Source organism: Salvelinus alpinus, chromosome 37 (assembly GCF_045679555.1).
Source record: "Salvelinus alpinus chromosome 37, SLU_Salpinus.1, whole genome shotgun sequence".
In the NCBI taxonomy this organism is placed as follows: Eukaryota; Metazoa; Chordata; class Actinopteri; order Salmoniformes; family Salmonidae; genus Salvelinus; species Salvelinus alpinus.
In genome coordinates, this window is record NC_092122.1 from 3927661 (window position 1) to 3950250 (window position 22590).

General features: G+C 42.0%; 1 protein-coding gene and 1 long non-coding RNA gene across 5 annotated transcripts in view; both read left to right on the forward strand.

Annotated features, from left to right (window-relative positions):
* The first annotated feature begins 997 nt into the window (after positions 1 to 997).
* LOC139565879 (uncharacterized) lies at positions 998 to 9063 on the forward strand. Of its 2 annotated transcripts, XR_011672996.1 has the most exons (4): positions 998 to 1237; positions 1525 to 6726; positions 6853 to 7295; positions 8023 to 9063. It is a non-coding gene; the product is annotated as an uncharacterized lncRNA (long non-coding RNA). The 2 variants fall into 2 exon arrangements; XR_011672995.1 differs by having other exon boundaries at positions 1004 to 6726.
* Positions 9064 to 12927: 3864 nt separating this feature from the next.
* LOC139565984 (acyl-coenzyme A thioesterase 5-like) overlaps positions 12928 to 22590 on the forward strand; it is a 33144-nt gene continuing 23481 nt past the window's right edge. For 2 of the 3 annotated variants that reach the window (XM_071386759.1, XM_071386757.1), the window contains exons 1-2: positions 12983 to 13213; positions 17158 to 17384. In XM_071386759.1, coding sequence (XP_071242860.1) covers positions 13071 to 13213; positions 17158 to 17384 — 370 coding nt within the window. In that variant the 5' untranslated portion in view covers positions 12983 to 13070. Of the gene's footprint in view, positions 13214 to 17157; positions 17385 to 22590 lie in introns of all 3 variants that reach the window. The other variant, XM_071386758.1, reaches the window with a different exon arrangement.

Genomic DNA, 22590 nt, shown 5'->3' on the forward strand with positions numbered 1-22590 from the left:
CGGAGAAAGCTGAGAAACAGTTTGTAGACATAAAAAAGTTATTGACATCTAGCTCTGTTCTAGGGTTTCCCGAGATATGATGGTCCCTTCACCCAGACAGGAGACTGTAGGGAGGGGTTCAGGACGTCAGTACTAACTCAGGAACACGGGGGGAAAAGCAAGCCTATTGCTTTCTACTCCTCCCGTTTAGATGAAGTAGCCCAAGCCATGCCACTATGTTTGTAGACTGTGGTGGCTGCCGCACGGGCTGTGGAGGATTCAGCCTCTGTAGTACTGTATCATGAATTGACGTGAAGGGTAACGCATGCCGTATCGATTTTATTATTGGAACATAAGATGGCTTACATGTCACCAGTGAGAAATTTGTCCGGTATGATAATTCTGTTGAGCATGCCGAATCTAACAATTGAACGGTGTACTACCTTAAACCCCTCCACTTTGATCCCCATAGCCACTGAGGGGTGCCCCCATGACTGTGTAGAGGAAACGGAGAAAGTTGTTCTCCCTAGACCAGATCTAACTGATTTGCCTTTGCCTGATGCGGAAATAACTATGTTTGTGGATGGGTCCTCAAGAAAAAACCCAGATGGCTCAAATGCCACTGGATATGCAGAAGTGACTCTTACTGAGATGTAGGAAGCTGAAGCATTACAAAAAAATTACTCTGCTCAGCAAGCTGAAATTGTCGCCCTCACTAGGGCTTATGAATTGGGAAAGGGTAAACACAATAACATACATACGGATAGTGCTTATGCTTTTAACACGGTCCATGTATTTGCAGCTCAGTGGAGAAACAGGGGTATGGTCACCATGGCGGGGAAACATTACACATGCGCAGCTAAATTTGAATTTGCTAGAAGCAGTCTTATTACCAGAGAAGGTAGCGATTTGTAAATGCGAAGCACATACGAAAGACACTGACTACGTCAGCATTGGGGACAGAACGGCAGAAGAGGAAGCAAAAAGGGCTGTCAGAAAGCCACACCCACACACACACAGATTCTCACTTGAAGGAGGAAGTTAGTATAGACACAGAATTACTGAAGGAAAGTCAGCTTCGAGCCACAGTTAAGGAAGTTACTAGATGGGTTAAGATGGGGGCCGTTGACAAAATAGGAATTTGGCACAAAGGGAACCTCTCTATTTTACCTAAGTCATTGTTTAGATGCAGCAAGATTGATACATGGGCGGAGCCAGGTATCAACCGGAGGGATGAGGGCCTAGTGGCCTAGGCAGGGTAGGAAAGATGTCGTGGCCTATGTGATAATGAACTACTAATTTAAAAAAAGATTGTTGTAATAAATAAGCTAAAATATTAGGTCAAGATATTATCCCTAGAGTTGGTTTACTAGGATATATGTCTTTAAATAATGGATCACATTTGAGCTAATCAGGTAGAACAAATAAAATGCCAGAGTTAGGGACCAGAACAAGTAGACATAGAAGTTGAAGATATACTAGCAGAACCCAGGAGAAGACTTTCTGGTAACCAAACCCATATGTCCAAGATTTTGTGTCCAACAGGTGAATGACAGGAGAAGGTGATTCACTCAATCAAACCAGGAGAATGGGTGTGGATCCAGTCCCTGAGGAGAATAGACGGGAAGCAGCCCCGTTGGGAAGGCCCATACCAGGTTCTGTTAAACCACCGCCTTTGCCATTAGAATAGCTGAGAGAGTCACTTGGGTCCACGTTACCCACCGCAAGAAGGTATGTACCCATATAAGCACCGCTGATCACACATAGAGTTAGGAGAAGAACCGAGAACCAACAGGGTCCGGGGGTTACCTCCTTAAACGAAGATTTCCTACCCCGACCGTTCATCACTGTGTGTGCTCCTAGAAGTGTGTGTATGGGGTGGTACCTAGCAGACCGACTAAGGGCAGGAGAGGGTTGGCGTTTTTTGGGAAGAGTAGGGGCTCTGAGCTGCATCCTAGTCTTTGAAACCTTTCTGATACATCCAAATCCACCACCTGTCGGTACTAATTATATGACGCCATTGTCATTGATAAGAAGTAAAAGATAAACTACACTGCTCAAAAAAATAAAGGGAACACTTAAACAACACAATGTAACTCCAAGTCAATCACACTTCTGTGAAATCAAACTGTCCACTTAGGAAGCAACACTGATTGACAATAAATTTCACATGCTGTTGTGCAAATGGAATAGACAAAAGGTGGAAATTATAGGCAATTAGCAAGACACCCCCAATAAAGGAGTGATTCTGGCAGGTGGTGACCACAGACCACTTCTCAGTTCCTATGCTTCCTGGCTGATGTTTTGGTCACTTTTGAATGCTGGCGGTGCTCTCACTCTAGTGGTAGCATGAGACGGAGTCTACAACCCACACAAGTGGCTCAGGTAGTGCAGCTCATCCAGGATGGCACATCAATGCGAGCTGTGGCAAGAAGGTTTGCTGTGTCTGTCAGCGTAGTGTCCAGAGCATGGAGGCGCTACCAGGAGACAGGCCAGTACATCAGGAGACGTGGAGGAGGCCGTAGGAGGGCAACAACCCAGCAGCAGGACCGCTACCTCCGCCTTTGTGCAAGGAGGAGCACTACCAGAGCCCTGCAAAATGACCTCCAGCAGGCCACAAATCCCGGATCCGGGAGCACCCTCACCAGTAAAAAAGCTGACTAGCATAGCCTAGCATAGCGCCACAAGTAAATACTAGCATCTAAATATCGTGAAATCACAAGTCCAAGACACCAGATGAAAGATACACATCTTGTGAATCCAGCCATCTTTTCCGATTTTTAAAATGTTTTACAGGGAAAACACAATATGTATTTCTATTAGCTAACCACCATAGCAAAAGACTCAACCGCATATTTTCACCATTTTTTTACCGCATAGGTAGCTATCACAAATTCGACCAAATAAAGATATAAATAGTCACTAACCAAGAAACAACTTCATCAGATGACAGTCTGATAACATATTTATTGTATAGCATATGTTTTGTTCGAAAAATGTGCATATTTCAGGTATAAATCATAGTTTTACATTGCAGCCACCATCACAAAATCTCACCAAAGCAGCTAGAATAACTACAGAGACCAACGTGAAATACCTAAATACTCATCATAAAACATTTATGAAAAATACATGGTGTACAGCAAATGAAAGACAAACATCTTGTGAATCCAGCCAATATTTCCGATTTTTTTAAGTGTTTTACAGCGAAAACACAATATAGCATTATATTAGCTTACTACAATAGCCTACCACACAACAGCATTGATTCAAGGCAACAGTATTGATAGCGACAAAACCAGCAAAAGATATTAATTATTTCACTAACCTTCATAAACTTCATCAGATGACAGTCCTATAACATCATATTACACAATACATATATGGTTTTTTCGAAAATGTGCATATTTAGCGGTACAATTCGTGGTTGAACAATGTGAATACGTAGCCAAACTGCACAAAATTATCCGGATATATTTCTGATACTCACCTAATCCTAATCAAATAACTAATCATAAACTTTACTAAAAAATACAGGTTGGACATCAAATGAAAGATACACTAGTTCTTAATGCAACCGCTGTGTTAGATTTTTAAAAATAACTTTAGTACGACATACAGCTTACGTTATAGCGAGACAGCGCCCAAAATCAGCGCCCAAATTACGACGACACATTTTCGATAGAAATACGAAATAACATCATAAATGGTTCCTACTTTTGATGATCTTCCATCAGAATCTTGTACAAGGGGTCCTTTGTCCAGAATAATCGTTGTTTGGTTGTAGAATGCCCTCTTCATCTGTAGACTTTGCAGCCAACGCTAGCCATGTGGCGCAGCAGTGTCCAACTCACCATAATGCAAGACAAAGAAATTCCAGAAAATCGCAATAAACTGATATAAACTGATATAAGTCGGTTTAAAATAACTAGTTTATGATGTTTTTAACACATATATCAAATAAAATCAGAGCCGGATATATCTAACGTCTATAACGAAAGCTTTTCAGAACGCAATCCTGAGGTCCCTCTCGCGCCAAGCTGAACGGTGAAAAGACTAGACCCACCGTTCCAAGAGCTCTTGTTCGGCCTCAGATAGAGCTATACACCCCATTCCAATTCTCACTGCCTACTGACATCTAGTGGAAGGCGTATGCAGTGCATGTAGACCCATAGATTTCATGCAAATTAATAGGCTGACCCTGGAACAGAGCCCCCGATTTCAGATTTTTCAGTTCCTGACAGGAAGTTTGCTGCAAAATGAGTTCTGTTTTACTCACAGATATAATTCAAACGGTTCTAGACACCAAAGAGTGTTTTCTATCCAATAGTAATAATAATATGCATATTGTACGAGCAAGAATTGAGTACGAGGCAGTTTAATTTGGGAACGATTTTTTACAAAGTGAAAACAGCGCCCCCCCTATTGAGAAGGTTTTAAGCAAACACACACTTTTGGTCAGATAACTTATTCTAATGCAAGACTGACAGACTGATTGTAAGGCAAGACTGGTGGAGGCTATTTTATCATTTACTGCTATTTTGTTATTTATCAGGCAGGGAAATCTTCTAAACTTCCATGGCTAGTTACAGGTGGAACATTGGAATTTTAAAAAATGCTCCGTTATTAAAAATGTATATATTTTTGCTCCATGAAGTAATCAAACAATGTGTATGCCGCCATCTTGTCTACTTTAAATCTTCTCTCAGCGAGATGGGTAGGTGTCTACCCCAAAGTGCTGCATGTCACGCAGACTCGGTCTCAACCTTTAAGTCTTTACTGAAGACTTATCTCTTCAGTAGGTCATATGATTGAACGTAGTCTGGCCCAGGACTGTGAAGGTGAACGGAAAGGCTCTGGAGCAACGAACCGCCCTTGCTGTCTCTGCCTGGCCGGTTCCCCTCCACTGGGATTCTCTACCTATAACCCTATTACAGGGGCTGAGTCACTGGCTTACTGGTGCTCTTTCATGCCGTCCCTAGGAGGGGTGCGTCACTTGAGTGGGTTGAGTTACTGACGTGATCTTCCTGTCTGGGTTGGCGGCCCCCCTTGGTTTGTGCTGTGGTGGAGATCTTTGTGGGCTATACTTGGCCTTGTCTCAGGATTGTAAGTTGGTGGTTGAAGATATCCCTCTAGTGGTGCGGGGGCTGTGCTTTGGCAAAGTGGGTGGGGTTATATCCTTCCTGTTTGGCCCTGTCCGGGGGTATCATCGGATGGGGCCACAGTGTCTCCTGACCCCTCCTGTCTCAGCCTCCAGTATTTATGCTGCAGTAGTTTATGTGTCGGGGGTCTAGGGTCAGTTGGTTATATCTGGAGTACTTCTCCTTTCTTATCCAGTGTCCTGTGTGAATTTAAGTATGCTCTCTCTAATTCTCTCCTTCTCTCTTTCTTTCTCTCTCTCGGAGAACCTGAGCCCTAGGACCATACGTCAGGACTACTGGGCATGGTGACTCCTTGCTGTCCCCAGTCCACCTGGCCTTGCTGCTGTTCCAGTTTCAACTGTTCTGCCTGCAGTTATGGAACCCCTACCTGTCCCAGACCTGCTGTTTTCAACTCTTAATGATCGGCTATGAAAAGCCAACTGACATTTATTCCTGATTATTATTTGACCATGCTTGTCATTTATGAACATTTTGAACATCTTGGCTCTCTCTAATTCTCTCCTTCTCTCTTTCTTTCTCTCTCTCGGAGGACCTGAGCCCTAGGACCATACGTCAGGACTACCGGGCATGATGACTCCTTGCTGTCCCCAGTCCACCTGGCCTTGCTGCTGTCCCAGTTTCAACTGTTCTGCCTGCGGTTATGGAACCCCTACCTGTCCCAGACCTGCTGTTTTCAACTCTTAATTATCGGCTATGAAAAGCCAACTTTTCATAGCCGAGACATTTTAGCCGAGCCAAGACATTTATTCCTGATTATTATTTGACCATGCTTGTCATTTATGAACATTTTGAACATCTTGGCCATGTTCTGTTATAATCTCCACCCGGCACAGCCAGAAGAGGACTGGCCACCCCTCATAGCCTGGTTCCTCTCTAGGTTTCTTCCTAGGTTTTGGCCTTTCTAGGGAGTTTTTCCTAGCCACCGTGCTTCTACACCTGCATTGCTTGCTGTTTGGGCTTTTAGGCTGGGTTTCTGTACAGCACTTCGAGATATTAGCAGATGTACGAAGGGCTATATAAAATAAACTTGATTGATTGATTGAAATCTAGGAAATCAAGCGTCGCTTTGAATGACATTCACTTGTCTAAATCAATGAGAAAATATTTTAAATAATAACGGAGCATTTACTAAAGTCCAACGTTCCACCTGCAACTGGCCATGAAGACAGCGATGGTTTCCAAGTCAGGAATTTAGAAAAGTACTGCCAAGTAAAGATTCGTCCAAAAATGTATTGCTTACCATTTAACACTAGCTACTGTACGTATCAAAGGATATCTGCCAGCTGGAACAGCTAGTAATGTTGGACTAGCCATTGATTTATTAGCTAGGTGAGAGACACAGCGAGAGAGAGATTCCAAAGTACAGAAAGTACAGAAATGTTTTATTCTAAACACATATCCAAAAACCTGTTGATTTGAATTCCTTATTCAGTGGCCCCCTCCTTCTCCCTGTAGATGTCAGGCTAGTCAAGGCTGAGGTCCTGAATGTCTCAATGGAGAAGCGCAGATAGGAATCAGAGCTCAGCCATTTACTCATGGACCTGAACAAGGAACACATCAGCGAGATGGACAGGAGTTTGACAAGGTAAGGAGGGGTGATAAAAACGTAAAGGTCATTGTCTTGACATTTTGCATAAACTTAGATCCACTGTTGGAGTCTCTCTTTGATTCCCTCTCCCTGACACTCTCTCCCTGATTCTATTCTCTCCAGTGAACACTCCTTCTGTAGACGAGTTCAGACAGGGAACTGAGAACTCCCAGAAAACTCTGGTGGACATCAGCACGTATCATCAAGCCTGTCGAGAGATGGAGATTGATAGAACTGACATACTGACACCTCAGTGTGAGAAAGTGTGTGTGTGTGTGTACTGATGGAGTCTGCTTGCTGTTAAGCCCTATCTAAACCATTTACAATTGTCTGTCACCACTCTCCCAGCTGCCAGCCAGTCCCAGTTAGGCAGAGTACGTACAGGCCTTAGTCAGCTCCACTATGTCCTGGGGGAGGTGAAGGACATCCAGAACTCCCCGGTAGACATCAGCAAGGACTGGAGGCAAAGCATAAACATCATTGAATCCTGAAGGATGTACAATATACTGGGAAGCAACACAGTCAGATTGCTTCAGCTGTGGAGAACCTGAAGAATATATTTTCAGGTATGCTCAGCTGCAACATAAGATGCCACTTGATTTGGAGATATTATTGTTGGTTTGCATTGCATTTGATGTGACATTGTACGGCACAGCACTTCAAGCCTCCACTGGGAAAGATACCGTCCTGTAGGTTTTCACTCCAACCATAATCTAGCTCACCTGATTCTAATTATTAGCTGGTTGATAAGCTAAATCAGGTAAATTAACACTGGGATTGGAGCGAAAAACTACAGTAGGGTAGATCTCCTGGAACAGGGTTGAAGAGCCCTGCTGTACGGTAACAATGTATTTGATATTCCTCCTCCCTTCCTGTGCAGTGCCTGAGATGGTGGCATATGTGACAGGTTAAAGGAAATACTAATAGCCTGTTATGCATTAAAAAGTATTAGTAAGTTCTTAGTATGTGAGGATCTTAAAACATCTAAGGTTAAGAAGATCATGCATTCAGTATTAGTTGATAGAGATTGATAACATTTATATAATTGTGTTAAAATCCGTCAAGCGTACAAAGGGTACGAATTGTGAGAGGAATGTGTAAACGTTATGTTGATTACTTTACTTTGTCGTGGGTAAAAGTGTTAATCTGTGATCTACTAAATGAGCTTGAGATCGATTGCTCTGGTCTCCACTCAAGTTCCCGGAGAAATCGCGGTCTTTTCTCATTGCACTAAAAGTTTCAATGAGTAAACAATACCGTACCACTCTCGTGATCATTTCTCCCCTTTTTCAGGGGCGTAACACATACACACCAGATAGAGCAAGCCAAGCTGCTGGAGGGCCACCACAAACTGATGAACATGGAGGGCTCATGGACTGACGTCATGTACGATCAGCACCGCATGGACAGCAACAACACGCACAACATGAACCTCATTCAAAGCCACTTTGACGAGGTGCAGGGCCTGTCGGATGACCTGGCCAAGCAGCTGTAGATAGTGCTGTAGCGCGCAAAGGGCAAAGCTGGAGGTCACAGTGAGCGAACGCATCCAGGGCACCCAGTCGATGACACTTGAGTCGGACGAAAGGTGGCTGAACAATAACGAACATAAAACCTCCGTTTGGAGTTACAGCCGTACACTGACAATCTTCTAAGGATGTTGTTTATAATTAGGGCCCTGTGTTTTGTGCAATCATGTGACATAGCAAGACTTTGTCCTGTATTTATTTTAAGCCTTATCCAGAAATGAGAATTACACCAAAAATTAAAGCAATTGTCTGAGGATGGTGCTGGACCATCTGACAGAAAAAGAAAAGAGGACAAAAAGCTTTCATCAAACTGTTAGTGCATTCATCTCCTCACGACTCGACTACTGCAACTCATTACTCTCAGGCATCAACTCAAGCTGCCTCCATAAACTCCAAATTGTTCAGAACTCTGCAGCCCAACTCCTCACCCACACTAAGTTCTGGAAGCATATAATAAGAATAATTTGGTGGGGGTGTCACGACTTCCGCCGAAGTCGGCTCCTCTCCTTGTTCCGGCGGCGTTCGGCGGTCGACATCACCGGCTATCTAGCCATCGCCGCTCCATTTTTCATGTATCTATTTGTTTTGTCTTGTTCCCTGCACACCTAGTTTCCGTTCCCCAATCAATCCATATGTATTTATTCCTCTGTTCCCCATCATGTCTTTGTGTAAGATTGTTTGTGTTATGTGTATTTTGGAATTGTGGATATTGTTACGCGCATTACTTTTTGTCTATGTTCTGTGTTTGGGCACATTTTATGTTACTTTGTGCTGTCATTTTTGGACCGGAATAAAAAGTGTGCCTGTTCACTACACTCTGCTCTCCTGCACCTGATTTCGCCTCCAATACACACTCCTAACAGGGGGCTTATATTTGTCCTATTTCACACGTGTATTAATAAGCGTGTGTGAATTGGACATGTGTATTTTTGCATAACCCAACTCTCCCTGAGATACCCCTTGAAGAGTGGGGTCACAGCCAGGGTCTGCCATTATCAACGGCGACCCTGGAGTAATTAGGGTTAAGTATCTTGCTCAATAGCACGTCGACAGATTTTCACCTAGTCGGCTCGGGGATTAGAACTAGCAACCTTTCGGTTACTGGCCCAATGCTCAAACCACTAAGCTACCGGTGCAGTTCTCCGTGAACTCAACTAGCACCCTGTCTCCCAAGCATTGAATACAACATTTTCCTGGGGGAAACAGATCCATGGGGGGAAACCAGAGGGTTAAATAATGAACATGTAATGGGGGAATTGAAACCAGGTGTGTAAAAACCAAAGACAAAACAAATGGAAAATGAAAAGTGGATCGTGATGGATAGAAGGCCGTCGACCGCTGAACGCCGCTCGAACAAGGAGATGGACCGACCACGGCGGAAGTCGTTACACAGGGCCTTCTGCAGGGAACTCCTTCTCTCCAGCCATCCGTGACTCTGAGTCCATTACTCTCCCCCACTATCCTCAAACAGCTCTCTTGTCCATCAAGTTGCCTCGTGCATCAGGAGCTGGACGTCTACCACATGGGCAGCTATGGCTGGGACAAGGCTAATTATAACGTTATGGCTGGTAATGTTATCTCCCAACAATTTTGCACCAAACCTCAATGTTTTAATGTTGTTTATTATGTTACTATGTGCAATGCAATGATTTTCACATTGTTTACCCTGAATGATGAAAAAAACGAATTCCCGATCAGTGATTGTGCTGTTACGCACCACAGATATGTGTACTACAAAATTTGTAGTAGTTGGTACTGACTTGTTTGGCCTCCAGGACAGGATAGTGCTCCTGGTCAACTGGTAGGTCCTCAGGAGATTCCCTCTTTCAATGTACTACACTTGTCACGGATCCCTCTGGAACTTTCATTGCGCACACCTGACCCCTGACACCTGACCCCTCCGTTGGTACATGTCAGTACCTGTGCTGTGTGTTTTGGCCTTCGTGCTATTGTGGATTGCCAGATGATTACGGGTCTCGTCCCGTGGGTTAATCATTGTGCGTGTGTGTATTTATTCAAGGTACACCTCGCTCTTTTGCTTGGGTTTCAACCCTGTGTTTTTGTTACGTGTTTGTTTGGTCTTCGTCCCCGTGCCCTTCCACGGCGCATCATTACTTGTGGTATAATAAAAAAAAAATATTACGCATTCCTGCGCCTGTCTCCCGATATCATTCTCACGAATGTGACAACACTGAACAAAAATATAAACTCAACATGCAACAACTTCAAAGATTTTACTGAGTTGCAGTTCATATAAGGAAATCAGTCAAATGAAATAAAATTCATTGGGCCCTAATCTATGGATTTCACAAGACTGGGAATACAGATATGCACATTAAATGAACATTACATTCTCTTGCAACAGATCTGATGGACATTCCTGCAGTCAGCATGCCAATTGCACGCTCCATCAAAACTTGAGACATCTGTGGCATTTTTTGTGGCCTTTTACAGTCCCCAGAACAAGCCCACCTGAGTAATGATCATCATATTTAGGCAGCCTTTTCCCACCTGTTGTTTGTGGGATCTGGTTTTGTGTTTAGTTGCGTTGAGCACTGCATTACTGCACATTTGTTATTCTTTGTTGTTTTTGGTTGTAAGTTTTCACTATTAAATAATATGTGGAACTCTACGCACGCTGCGCCTTGGTCCACTCATTTCAACAATCGTGACACTACTAGGAAAACTTTTGTGGAAAACTTTAAAGGACATTGGCTCAAACCTCATCTCTGGTTAATAAGTTACCTATCTCTTCTGGACACTATGGCCAGTCTTTCATTAACAACTTTTACCATAGCAAAGGTATCACAAATGATTTGTTTGAGCTGGGCATGGTAACAGAGGGCAACGTTAACCTGATGAGGACCAGAGGGCGCTGTTTTCACTTTGGGGGAAAATCGTACCCAATTTAAACGGCCTCGTACTCAATTCTTGCTCGTACAATATGCATATTATTATTACTATTGGATAGAAAACACTCTTTAGTTTCTAAAACCGTTTGAATTTTGTCTGTGGGTAAAACACAACTCATTTGGCAGCACACTTTGTGACCAGGAAGTGGAAAGTCTGAAATCTATGGTCTGTTCAAGTGACTGCCTATAAATGGGCATGATACGTATGACTATACGTGCACGTCATACACCTTCACCCGGATGTCAAGAGGAAGTGAGAGGAAAAATGAGTTGATTATCTCTGTCTGACGTTGAATAAGCCCTCTTGGAACAACGTGTCCCCCATTTTCTGTTTTCTGCAAGGCGCGTGTTGGGACCTGTTATTGCCTACTGGAAACCAGTTGTTATGGGCGAATATGATCTCCGGCTTTGATTTTATTTGATACATGTTACAATATCATCCTAAAGTATGTTTTTTCAATATAGTTTCATTAGATTATTGAAATTTATTCGGGACGTTAGTTGTGTTGCGTTGTTTGACTTTGTTGACGTTGGAGAGCTTAGCGCCGCATGGCCAGTGTGCTTGCTAATTCAAGAGGGAAAAAGAACGTTCTGAATCCAAACAAAGACGGTTCTGGACAAAGGACCAAAGGTACAACATTCTGATAGAAGATCAGCAAAAGTAGGAACCATTTTGTGATGCTATTTCATATATATCTGTCGAACTGTGTACTAGTAGCTTTGCGCTCAGGTTTTGGTTATTCCCTTACCATAACTAAGTCTTATGTCGTAATGAAGATATTTTTAGAATTCTAACACTGCGATTGCATTAAGAACTAATGGATCTATCGTTTCCTATACAACATGTATTTTTTTGTAATGTTTATGAATAGCTATTTGGTCAGAATAGGTGAGAGTCTAATAGAAATATCCGCACATTCTGGGAAAAAGATGCTACGTTAGCACGTTATGCTACGTTATGCTACGTTGTATAACCACGGATTTCAGCTCTAAATATGCAAATTTTCGAACAAAACATAAGTGTATGTATAACCTGATGTTATAGGACTGTCATCCGAGGAAGGTTTATGAAGGTTAGTGAAATTTAATATCTTTTGCTGGTTTATTCGCTAACGCTAACGTGCCTATTGCTATCGCTAACGTGCCTTGATGAATGAATGCGGTAGTGTGGTAGGCTATTGTAGTAAGCTAATATAATGCTATATTGTGTTTTCGCTGTAAAACACTTAAAAAATCGGAAATATTGGCTGTATTCACAAGATCTTTGTCTTTCATTTGCTATACACCATGTATTTTTCAGAAATGTTTTATGATGAGTATTTCGGTATGTCACGTTGGTGTCTGTAATTATTCTGGCTGCTTTCGGTGCAATTTCTGATTGTAGCCGCAATGTAAACTATGATTTATACCTGAAATATGCACATTTTTCGAACAAAACATAGATTTATTGTATAACATATTATAAGACTGTCATCTGATTAAGTTGTTTCTTGGTTTCTTTGGTTTGTTCTAGGTTAGTTTGGTTGATTTTGTGCATGCTACCTGTGCTGTGAAAAATGTCTGTGCTTTTTTCTATTTGTTGGTGAGCTAACATAAATATATATTGTGTTTTCCCTGTAAAACATTTAAAAAATCGGACATGTTGGCTGGATTCACAAGATGTGTATCTTTCATTAGCTGTATTGGACTTGTTAATGTGTGAAAGTTAAATATTTATAAAAAAATATTTTTTGAATTTCGCGCTCTGCCTTTTCAGTGGAATGTGGGAGGAGTTCCGCTAGCAGAACGCTGGGGCTGTAAAGGTTAACAATCTACTATGCTTAATGAGCACAAACAAAGCAACTGGGCTGGATAACCTTCCTGCAAGATTCATAAGGATAGTGCTTGTGTCACTGCTAAAATGATGACACATATTGTAAACCTTTCTATTAGGAGCGGTACCTTTCCCAAGCATCTCAAAACGGCCTGGGTGCTTCCACTCCATAAGAGCAGTAAAACAAATGTAGGAATCTACAGGCCTGTGTCAATCCTCCGCACCTACAGGTATGGTTATGTTCGACTTGCAGAAAGCTTTTGACACTGTAGACCATGATATTCTCCTGATGAAACTGAAATGCATGGGTCTAAATTATGTAGCAGTGAATTGGTTTAGGTCTTGGAACTAAACAGATTGCTTAGGGCTGCCATAACAGTAAACTGTGCAGGCAAGGAGATTTAATCTAAAACAAGTGTAACTTATCTTGGTGTGTCCCTGGATCAATCCCTTTCTGGAGACCTGATTGCTGCTAAAATTCTTTTTAAAATGGCAAACAAATTGACATTTTTATATCGTTACACTAGATATTTTAACATTAAAGTTAATTAACTGCTTGTCTCAACCTTGATTCAGCGTCAGTTTGATTATGCCTGCTCTGCTTGGTATAGTGGGCTATCAAAAAAGCTGAAAAAGAGAACGCAGGTCATGCAAAATAATGTTATCAGGTGTATGACTGTCCCCCCTAGGACCCACATAGGGGTACAGGAGTTCTGGGAGGTGGGCTTGTTGCCTTTGGAGTCCAGAGTGGAGCAACTTAAACTTAATCATATGTTTGACATCTTAAATGACCGTGCCCCAGGTTACATGAAAAACCACATTGTTATGGTCTATAACCAACACAGCACGTATTTCCTTGCCAGGCATTTTTCTATGGAATAGCCTTCCCTTGGAGATCAAGCAAATAAAAACGGCTTTAAAAAGCAGGCAAAGTTTTTCATTTGGTCAAGGTTGTCTAAGTAAGGGAAACCACTCCATTGCCCCTTGTGCCCCTTCTGCCTGTCAGGTGTATTTATTTGAAGGATCGGTATGATGTGCAATTAATAGATTGTTTAAATGTGAAATGAATATGGCTGATTTAAGGTTAGGGAGAAGTGCAGTGAATAGTGCCACTTTAGGATGTCAACATAAATTACTGAATTTATGGTTGTTTGTCATTTTGTCTTGTCTTTTAATCATGTGTTATTGTTTTTACCATGGAGGACCACTTTGGAAATAAGCGTTTTAATTCATACTTCCAAGTCATATCCTTTGGGTCCACATTGTTCATTTTGTGTATATGTATGTTGCCCAAAATAAATTCAAGGACATTAGATATTGAGATGACCTGGTTTTAGAGTATTTACATGATGCATAGGAAGTGTAGTGTACTGTATTTTAAAATTATATTTTTCTATATATGAATTACAAATCAGCCTTTAACTAGTTAAATCCTGTTTCTAGTCTATTAGTTACAATGTGTAACCATTGATGTCCCAGGACCAATATTAGTAAACACTGTTGAAGTGTATAATTTTAATACATACAGTTGGAAGTTAACATACACCTTAGACAAATACATTTAAACTCAGTTTTTCAAAATTCCTGACATTTAATCCTAGTACAAATTCCCTGTCTTATGTCAGTTAGGATCACCACTTTATTATAAGAATGTGAAATTTCAGAATAATAGTAGAGAATTATTTATTTCAGCTTTTATTTCTTTCATCACATTCCCAGTGGGTCAGAAGTTTACATTCACTCAATTAGTATTTCGTAGCATTGTTTCAAATTGTTTAACTTGGGTCAAATGTTTCGGCTAGCCTTCCACAAGCTTCCCACAATAAGTTGGGTAAATTTTGGCCCATTCCTCCTGACAGAGCAGGAGGTTTGTCAGGTTTGTAGGCCTCCTTGCTCGCACATGCTTCTTCAGTTCTGCCCACAAATTTTCTATGGGATTGAGGTCAGGGCTTTGTGTTGGCCACTCAATAGCTTGACTGTGTTGTCCTTAAGCCATTTTGCCACAACTTTGGAAGTATGCTTGGGGTCATTGTCCATTTGGAAGACCCATTTGCGACCAAGCTTTAACTTCCTGACTGATGTCTTGAGATGTTGCTTCAATATGTCCACATAATTTTCCATCCTCATGATGCCATATAGTTTGTGAAGAGTACCAGTCCCTCCTGCAGAAAAGCACACCCACAGCATGATGCTACCACCACCGTGCTTCACGGTTGGGATGGGGTTCTTCGGCTTGCAAGCCTCAACCTTTTTCCTCCAAACATAATGATGGTCATTATGGCCAAACACTTCTATTTTTGTTTCATCAGACTAGAGGACATTTCTCCAAAAAATCCAATCTTTGGCCCCATGTGCAGTTGCAAACCGTAATCTGGCTTTTTTATTGCGGTTTTGGAGTAATGGTTTCTTTCTTGCTGAGCAGCCTTTCAGGTTGTCGATATAGGACTCGTTTTACTGTGGATATAGATACGTTTGTACCCGTTTCCTCCAGCATCTTCACAAGGTCCTTTGCTGTTCTGGGATTGATTTGCACTTTTCGCATCAAAGAACGCTCCTATCTAGGAGACAGAAGGCGTTTCCTTCCTGAGCGGAATGACGGCTACGTGGTCCCATGGTGTTTATACTTGCGTACTATTTTTGTACAGATGAACGTGGTACCTTCAGGCGTTTGGAAATTGCTCCCAAGGATGAACCAGACTTGTGGAGATCTACAATTATTTTTCTGAGGTCTTGGCTGACTTATTTTGATTTTCCCATGATGTCAAACAAAGAGGCACTGAGTTTGAAGGTAGGCCTTGAAATACATCCACAGGTACACCTATTGACTCAAATGATATCAATTAGCCTATCAGAAGCTTCTAAAGCCATGACATAATTTGCTTGAATGTTCCAAGCTGTTTAAAGGCACAGTCAACTTAGTGTATGTGAACTTCTGACCCACTGGAATTGTGATACAGTGAAATAATCTGTCTGTAAACAATTATTGGAAAATTACGTGTCATGCACAAAGTAGATGACTTGTCAAAACTATAGTTTGTTAACAAAAAATGTGTGTAGTGGTTGAAAAACAAGTTAATGACTCCAACCTAAGTGTATGTAAACTTCCGACTTCACCTGTACATGATACTCCTGGTATTGGATATGACAAAAATAATCTCAAAGACATTCATACCTGAACTACACCTTTATTTGCCAAGGTAGAGAACATTATCAGGGAATACATTAAATACAGGCTACAATGTGGGGATCTCATACATGGTAATAACTACATGTATATACAACTTGCATCCTTGACACAAAGTTACTATATTACAATGTCATTCAGACTGTTTTGAAGTTGATACAACTGGCTGAGAGCTGAGGTTCATAGCTAGGTTCTCAACTAATATGTATACCAAACGTTTGGGTCCATACAGAGATCAGCTAGATAGACATACAGGTATTTTTATCCTCCACTGTACAATAAGCAAGAACATAGCTAGCTACGTTATTTCATCTATCTGCATTGCATGGCAAATATCAGCAAGGCATGCCTACACAATTGTACATTCAATTTGCAGTAAATGCTTTAGCTAGCTAGATTCTTTATATCCACTGTTTCACAAGACGATAGCCTGGTTTGCTGGTTGTTTCAGGAGTCCCTAAAACATTAAACAACCAGAATTACAATTTCATACTCATGTCACAACACCCATAAAGCTAGCCAGCTAACTGGCTAATGTTAGCTAGTCAGCTAGCTTGCTAAATCGCGATTGTTTTTGTAAATTTACTTTATGATAAAAAAATATGTATAATCGTTTGTCGCTACATTAACTAACATATTCCTGTCAACTGTAAATGTTTTGCATGATTCGTTATGACGTTATAATCACTTACATTTGCTTTGATCCTCGTATTTTTGTCACGCTCAACTTTGTGAGCAGTGCCGCGTGGACTTTGTACTTTTCTGCACGAGTAAACTTGTCTACTCGCACCTAGCTATATAAAGCGGTTGCCTATGTCAGCATGTCTGACTGTTGTCATTATCGAATAACTCAGTGTAAGTAAATTTGGACATGAAGTTTGAAGCGAATGTGACTCGTAGCCAATTTGTTCTGTCACCAATCAGTTTTCACAGGTTAAAGCCAGGACAAATGGAATGTCAATCCCACCATCTTTACCAATATTCGGTTAGTTTCTGTCTTGTCTTTTTCTACAGGTGTTCGTCCACCATGGTTGGGACTTTCCCGCTGCTGTCAGTGCAGCCAACGCGGGGGCTCGTGGATGAGAAGATCCAGGTAGTTGTGAGGAATTTACCTTCAGCGCTCTCAGTGACACTACATTCCCTTCATCGCTCTGAGGATAAGGACCTTTGGGAGGCGTTCGGCCATTACACCAGCGATGGCCAAGGCACGGTGACAGGTAGGTTTGTGACCGCCGACCGGGCTTACAGACCGTGTTCTTGGATGTAGCCTTGGCCTAACTTCTGTATGAAATCCCATATATACTCTTGTTTAATTCAATTACATGTTGTCCTGGTGTTCGCCAATAAGATCAGCACGCGCTGAAACATGAGATGCTGGCGGCTGGCCAATGTTTTTGCCTGTTCGTTTGCCTTCTATTGTCATCCAGTTAGTACAATATCACTGTACAACACAGCAAACCTTGATTAAAAGATGGCAAAATAGATGTTACTAAAACCAATATGGTTGTCGTAAAGGTCATTGTAGTGTCACAAGCCGGCTCATAGCCTGTGACAAAAATGAGGGGACACGAACAACAGGTATAGGCCAATTAAAAGTGTTCTTTATTTTAAACAAAACTATTAACTTAGACTAAGAAAAAGGAATGAGGTGTGGAAGTATCATAATGTAAGGTGTATGTAAAGTGCATGGATGCGTGAATATGTGTGTGAATATGACTGAGTGAAAACTATGCAAAACTACAAAGGAACAAACAAATCATAAGCATACCTGGAGGAGCAGAGAGAGAGAGAGGTGATTAGTGACAGTTTAAATACTTAGAGCCCAGGTGACTCCAATCACTAACGACCCTCTGACTGCAGGGGGACTGCAGGAGGAACCACCCCTGCACTGCAGAGGAGGAGCCGTGACACCCCCTCCTTAAAATGAGTCCCACCCTCAACCCAACATATTCAAAACAATCCAAATTTCCCCAAAAACAAAAAAACAGAAGGATAATACCAATCCCGGCTCCTAGCAGTAGCCCCGTGTCCCCCAGCTGACTGTCCGCCCCTCAAACTCAGCAGCCCTGGTACCTGGGGAGCAATTTAAGAGGAAAGAGGCGCAGACAGCCCGTAGGGGTCAGCAGAGCAAAGATACAAGCTAGGTTAAAGGAGCACGGGACAGAGCATCAGCAATGATATTATCCTTACCACTAATGTGTCTAATATCAAGGTTGAATGGTTGCAAGAACAAAGCCCAACGCATCAGGCGCTGGTTTGGATTTTGCAGGGACCTCAGAAAAACAAGTGGGTTGTGGTCAGTGAACACAGTAAAAGGGGTCAAACCAGAACCAACATAGACCTCGAAGTGCTGTAAAGCCCAAATGAGACCTAAAGCCTCCTTTTCAATTACAGAATAGTTTGTCTGATACTTATTACATTTCCGGGAGAACCGATTTGACTGGCGTCTACCTGCAATTTGAAAGGTTTCCCAAAATTTGGTGCTGCCAACACAGGTGCCAAACACAAAAGAGCCTTAACTGCATCAAATGCCTCTTGACACTGGGTGGACCAGAAATTCCGCCTTGGCCTTCAACAGATTGGTCAGGGGGGACACTACTACCGAAAAGTTTACAGAAAGCACGGTAGTACCCCGCCATTCCCAGGAAGCGCATCAGTTCTTTCTTTTTGGAGGGCTGTGGGAACTGCTTCACAGCCTGAACCTTGGCTTCCACGGGACAGACAAATCCCTGACCAACAACCTTGCCTAGGTATGTGACTGTGGCTTTGGCAAACTCACATTTAGAGTTTTCATTGTTAACTGTTCTATAATCAGTGCAAGGTCTGAAAGTGGAATCAGACTTTGACCAAAAGACAGGGTGAAGCCCAATTTGAACATGGCTCCGCAATACCATTGTCCAACATATACTGCACCTCTGTTTCTAGTTTCAATCTCTTCTCCTCAGATACACGATAAAATCTCTGTTTGATAGGCTTAGCATCTCCGATGTCTATATCATGCTCAATTAAGTGGGTTTGTGATGGAGTGTCTTGTAAGACCTGGTTTGGCTTACTTGTCATACGTGTCAGCGCACGACAAGTTTTAATAAACTGAGCTACATCCCGCTTTAAACGTGGCCAGAAAAAAATAACGAAGTATGCGATCATACGTTTTACGAACACCCATATGACCTGCCACATCACCATGTGAAGTTTGCAACACTTTATTTCGCAAGGTAGTAGGTACAACTATTTGAAAGACTGGTTCTCCTAGACCCTGATCATAGTGTGGAACCCATTTCCTGACCAACAGCCCATCAAGAAGAAAATAACACTGAGCACTGTCATGACTGTCCTGATCAGGTCAGGTTACAGGAGACCACGACACTACAGATTACCTCTAAACCCCAACAGAGCAGGAGAGATCTAGGGGGTCTGAAGATGTGGGGGTTTTATGACCCCTCACACCCATGGTAATTCCTTTGTCCCTCTCACTATGGAGGACCAGTCTCAGAACTGTAAACATGCAATAAAGGGACTTTGGAACAATGGTTTCCGTCAACTACAATGGTGGTCATGACGATAGATGGAATATGAAAATGTATGTCACTTTTGTTTTGTTATTAAAGGTTAATAGATGACGTTATTATGAAAACATTGTAACGTTAAGAGTTTTCCTCGTATATGCTTGATGTTTATACATTGTACGTTGTGTGGAAAATGTCCAAATCAAAGAGAATGTTTGGTAGAGATGAAATATGAAGTTAGTTGTCTAAAATTGGAAGTAAAATCTATACCTTGCCCCTCAAACTCGGTACGCCCAGAGAATTGCCCTGAAGGTGGTTACGCCCACTTCTGACCCAAGGGTATAAAACCTGTGAGTGCAGAATTAACATACATGACTAAGTGACCCGAGCTGCAGCCAAAGGTCTAAAAGGTCAACGAACCCAAAACGCAACAAGTTGAAGACGAAGAAATCTTTTTCTACCCAAGCTACGGATGAGTAGCGTGTCTAAGCGGGTGTATTCAAGCCGAACCACCTAGCCTCCCCATCGAATTGTGGTATCTACACTCATCTTTACGCTGTGAGCTCTGAGCTACAGAGCTATCTGTCCTCCGAAGACCCCTTCCAGAGCGAGGACAAAGGAACAGGCCGGTAAAGCCAAAGGACACGGACATCGTGTCGTGAGGACACCTAGAGCAGTGCGCAGGAGAAGTGCGTCATTGAGCAGCTTGAACGGTCCACGCGGGAAAATCCACGGAGAACCTCCACAAGTAATTACATCATTATATTCTGACTCATAACAGCGGCAGTTTGGGGCAAGGCTAGGGTTAGAATGAGCATAGCTGACAATTTCACCCAAATGTATATTCCTCTTGTGTACTTTCTCTCTTTCTCTCTTTTAAATCCCCATTTTGGGTAACACGCGCCCTAGTGTGTTGGCCCGTTATACTAAGTTCTAATCAATAGCCTAGAGTGTGTTTTTGTGTATGTGTATCTTTTATCATCATTTTAGCTTTTTAGTAAATAAACATTCAACTAAGACTGGTGTGGTGCTAATTCATTAGTGAGACCCGGGTCCGTGCAGAATCCCGGGCTATACGACGTTCAGAACGAGACTGTTAGAGGCAACTGGTTAATTAGCGGCTGTGGTAAAATCGATATTCTGATATTCTTTGAGTTAATTTGGGAAATAGAAACTCAATAAAAACTAGTTTTCCCATGGTGCCCCAGGTTAATGAGTTAATAATTGCTTGATTCAGTTAATCACGTAATTAGAAACTTGTAATCATTCGATAAGCAACAGTCGCCACATTAACTAATACAACGTCACGACAGCACTATTACTCACCACTGAATCAGGAACCACTTTATCAAACAGATCAGCCAAAGTAGTATCGACCTTTTGCTCAGTCATCAATGAATCTCTAGAACTAGTCAACTGTTCTGTCTGGAGTTTGACTGGCAACTCAAGACTATCTGGCTTACGCTCAATCTCCTTACGAGTAACCGCACAAACTGGAAATACCTCAGGAGACAGTTTTGATCCGGAGATTCCCTTGCAGGGGACACTGAAGGTTGCTTCTTACAGATGTTTAGTTTGCCATCTGCCCACACCTTACTACCTGCCAAGTCATTCCCCGAAATCATGTGGACTCCCTCTACTGGCAACTGAGGTCTAACCCCAACATCTACATCATCATCTACTAGACCACATTTTAGGGTAACTTCATGTAAAGGACAAGAGAATGGAACTGAACCCATACCACATACCATTACACATCTGCCAGTTTCAGACTCTTTAGAGAACGGCAAAACAGATTCCAGAATAAAATAATCTAAAGCTCCAGTGTCTTAGGATCTTGATTTTAACATTCTGGTTGCCATCTACCAGGGACACTACACCATCTGAAATAAAGGCTGAAAAATCACAGTGGGAAGACTGAGAATCAAACTCAACTAGTGGCTGAAGCTCACCTTGTTGGTCAGAGGCTGTAACAGGAGCTGCCATCATAGAAGGTTTAACTTGACCTGACTGTTTTGAATGAAGACGAGGACAATCTTTCTTCCAATGTCCTTCAACTAAACAGTAGCGACAGGTAGTAACATTAACCGGTGCTTTAAATCCTCCAGACCCAAACTTCTGCTGAGGCCTTTGGAAAGAAGCTCCAAAAAAAGGTGACCTACTATTCCTAGGAGTAAAGTTCTTTTCATGGTACATGTCACTGTTTGACTCAAAATGGCTTTTATGTGTTAGCCTGTATTCATCTGCAAGGATTGCTGCATCACTTGGAGACTTAACTTTACGTTCATTCATGTATGTAGCAACCTGGTCAGACACAGAATTTTTGAACTGTTCTAACACAATCAAATTAGACAGACCCTCAAAAGTACTAACTTCAGAAGCTGTACACCAACGATTAAATGCAGAAGTCAAATCACGAACAAACTCAGAATAGGTTTGTGAATCTAACTTTTTCCTGTAACGGAAACGTTGACGATATGCCTCTGGCACAAGCTCGTAGACCTTCAGAACTGCTGATTTAACTTTAGCATAAACTTTACTGTCAGCTACACTCAGTGCTGCAAAAGCTTCACGTGCTTTACCTGTAAGTACACATTGCAACAACATAGTCATGTCCAAATCTGACCAAGCTCTAGCTTCCGCAATACGCTCAAATAAAGTAAAGTATGTGTCTGGATCTGACTCCTCAAATTTGGGCAACAAACAAAGATTCTGTGAAACATCAAATTGTGGTAGTCTTTCTGGTCTATTAGCATTTCTAAATCGCTCTCTCTCTAACTGCATTTGCAACAGTTCCCTCTGCTGCTCAAAAGTTAATGAAGGGCTAGACTGAACTTGCACCCTCACTACTAGCAGACTGACTGCCAAAACCACCAATTTCCCTAAGACCCTGCTTTAATCTAGTTTTAACAGTCTC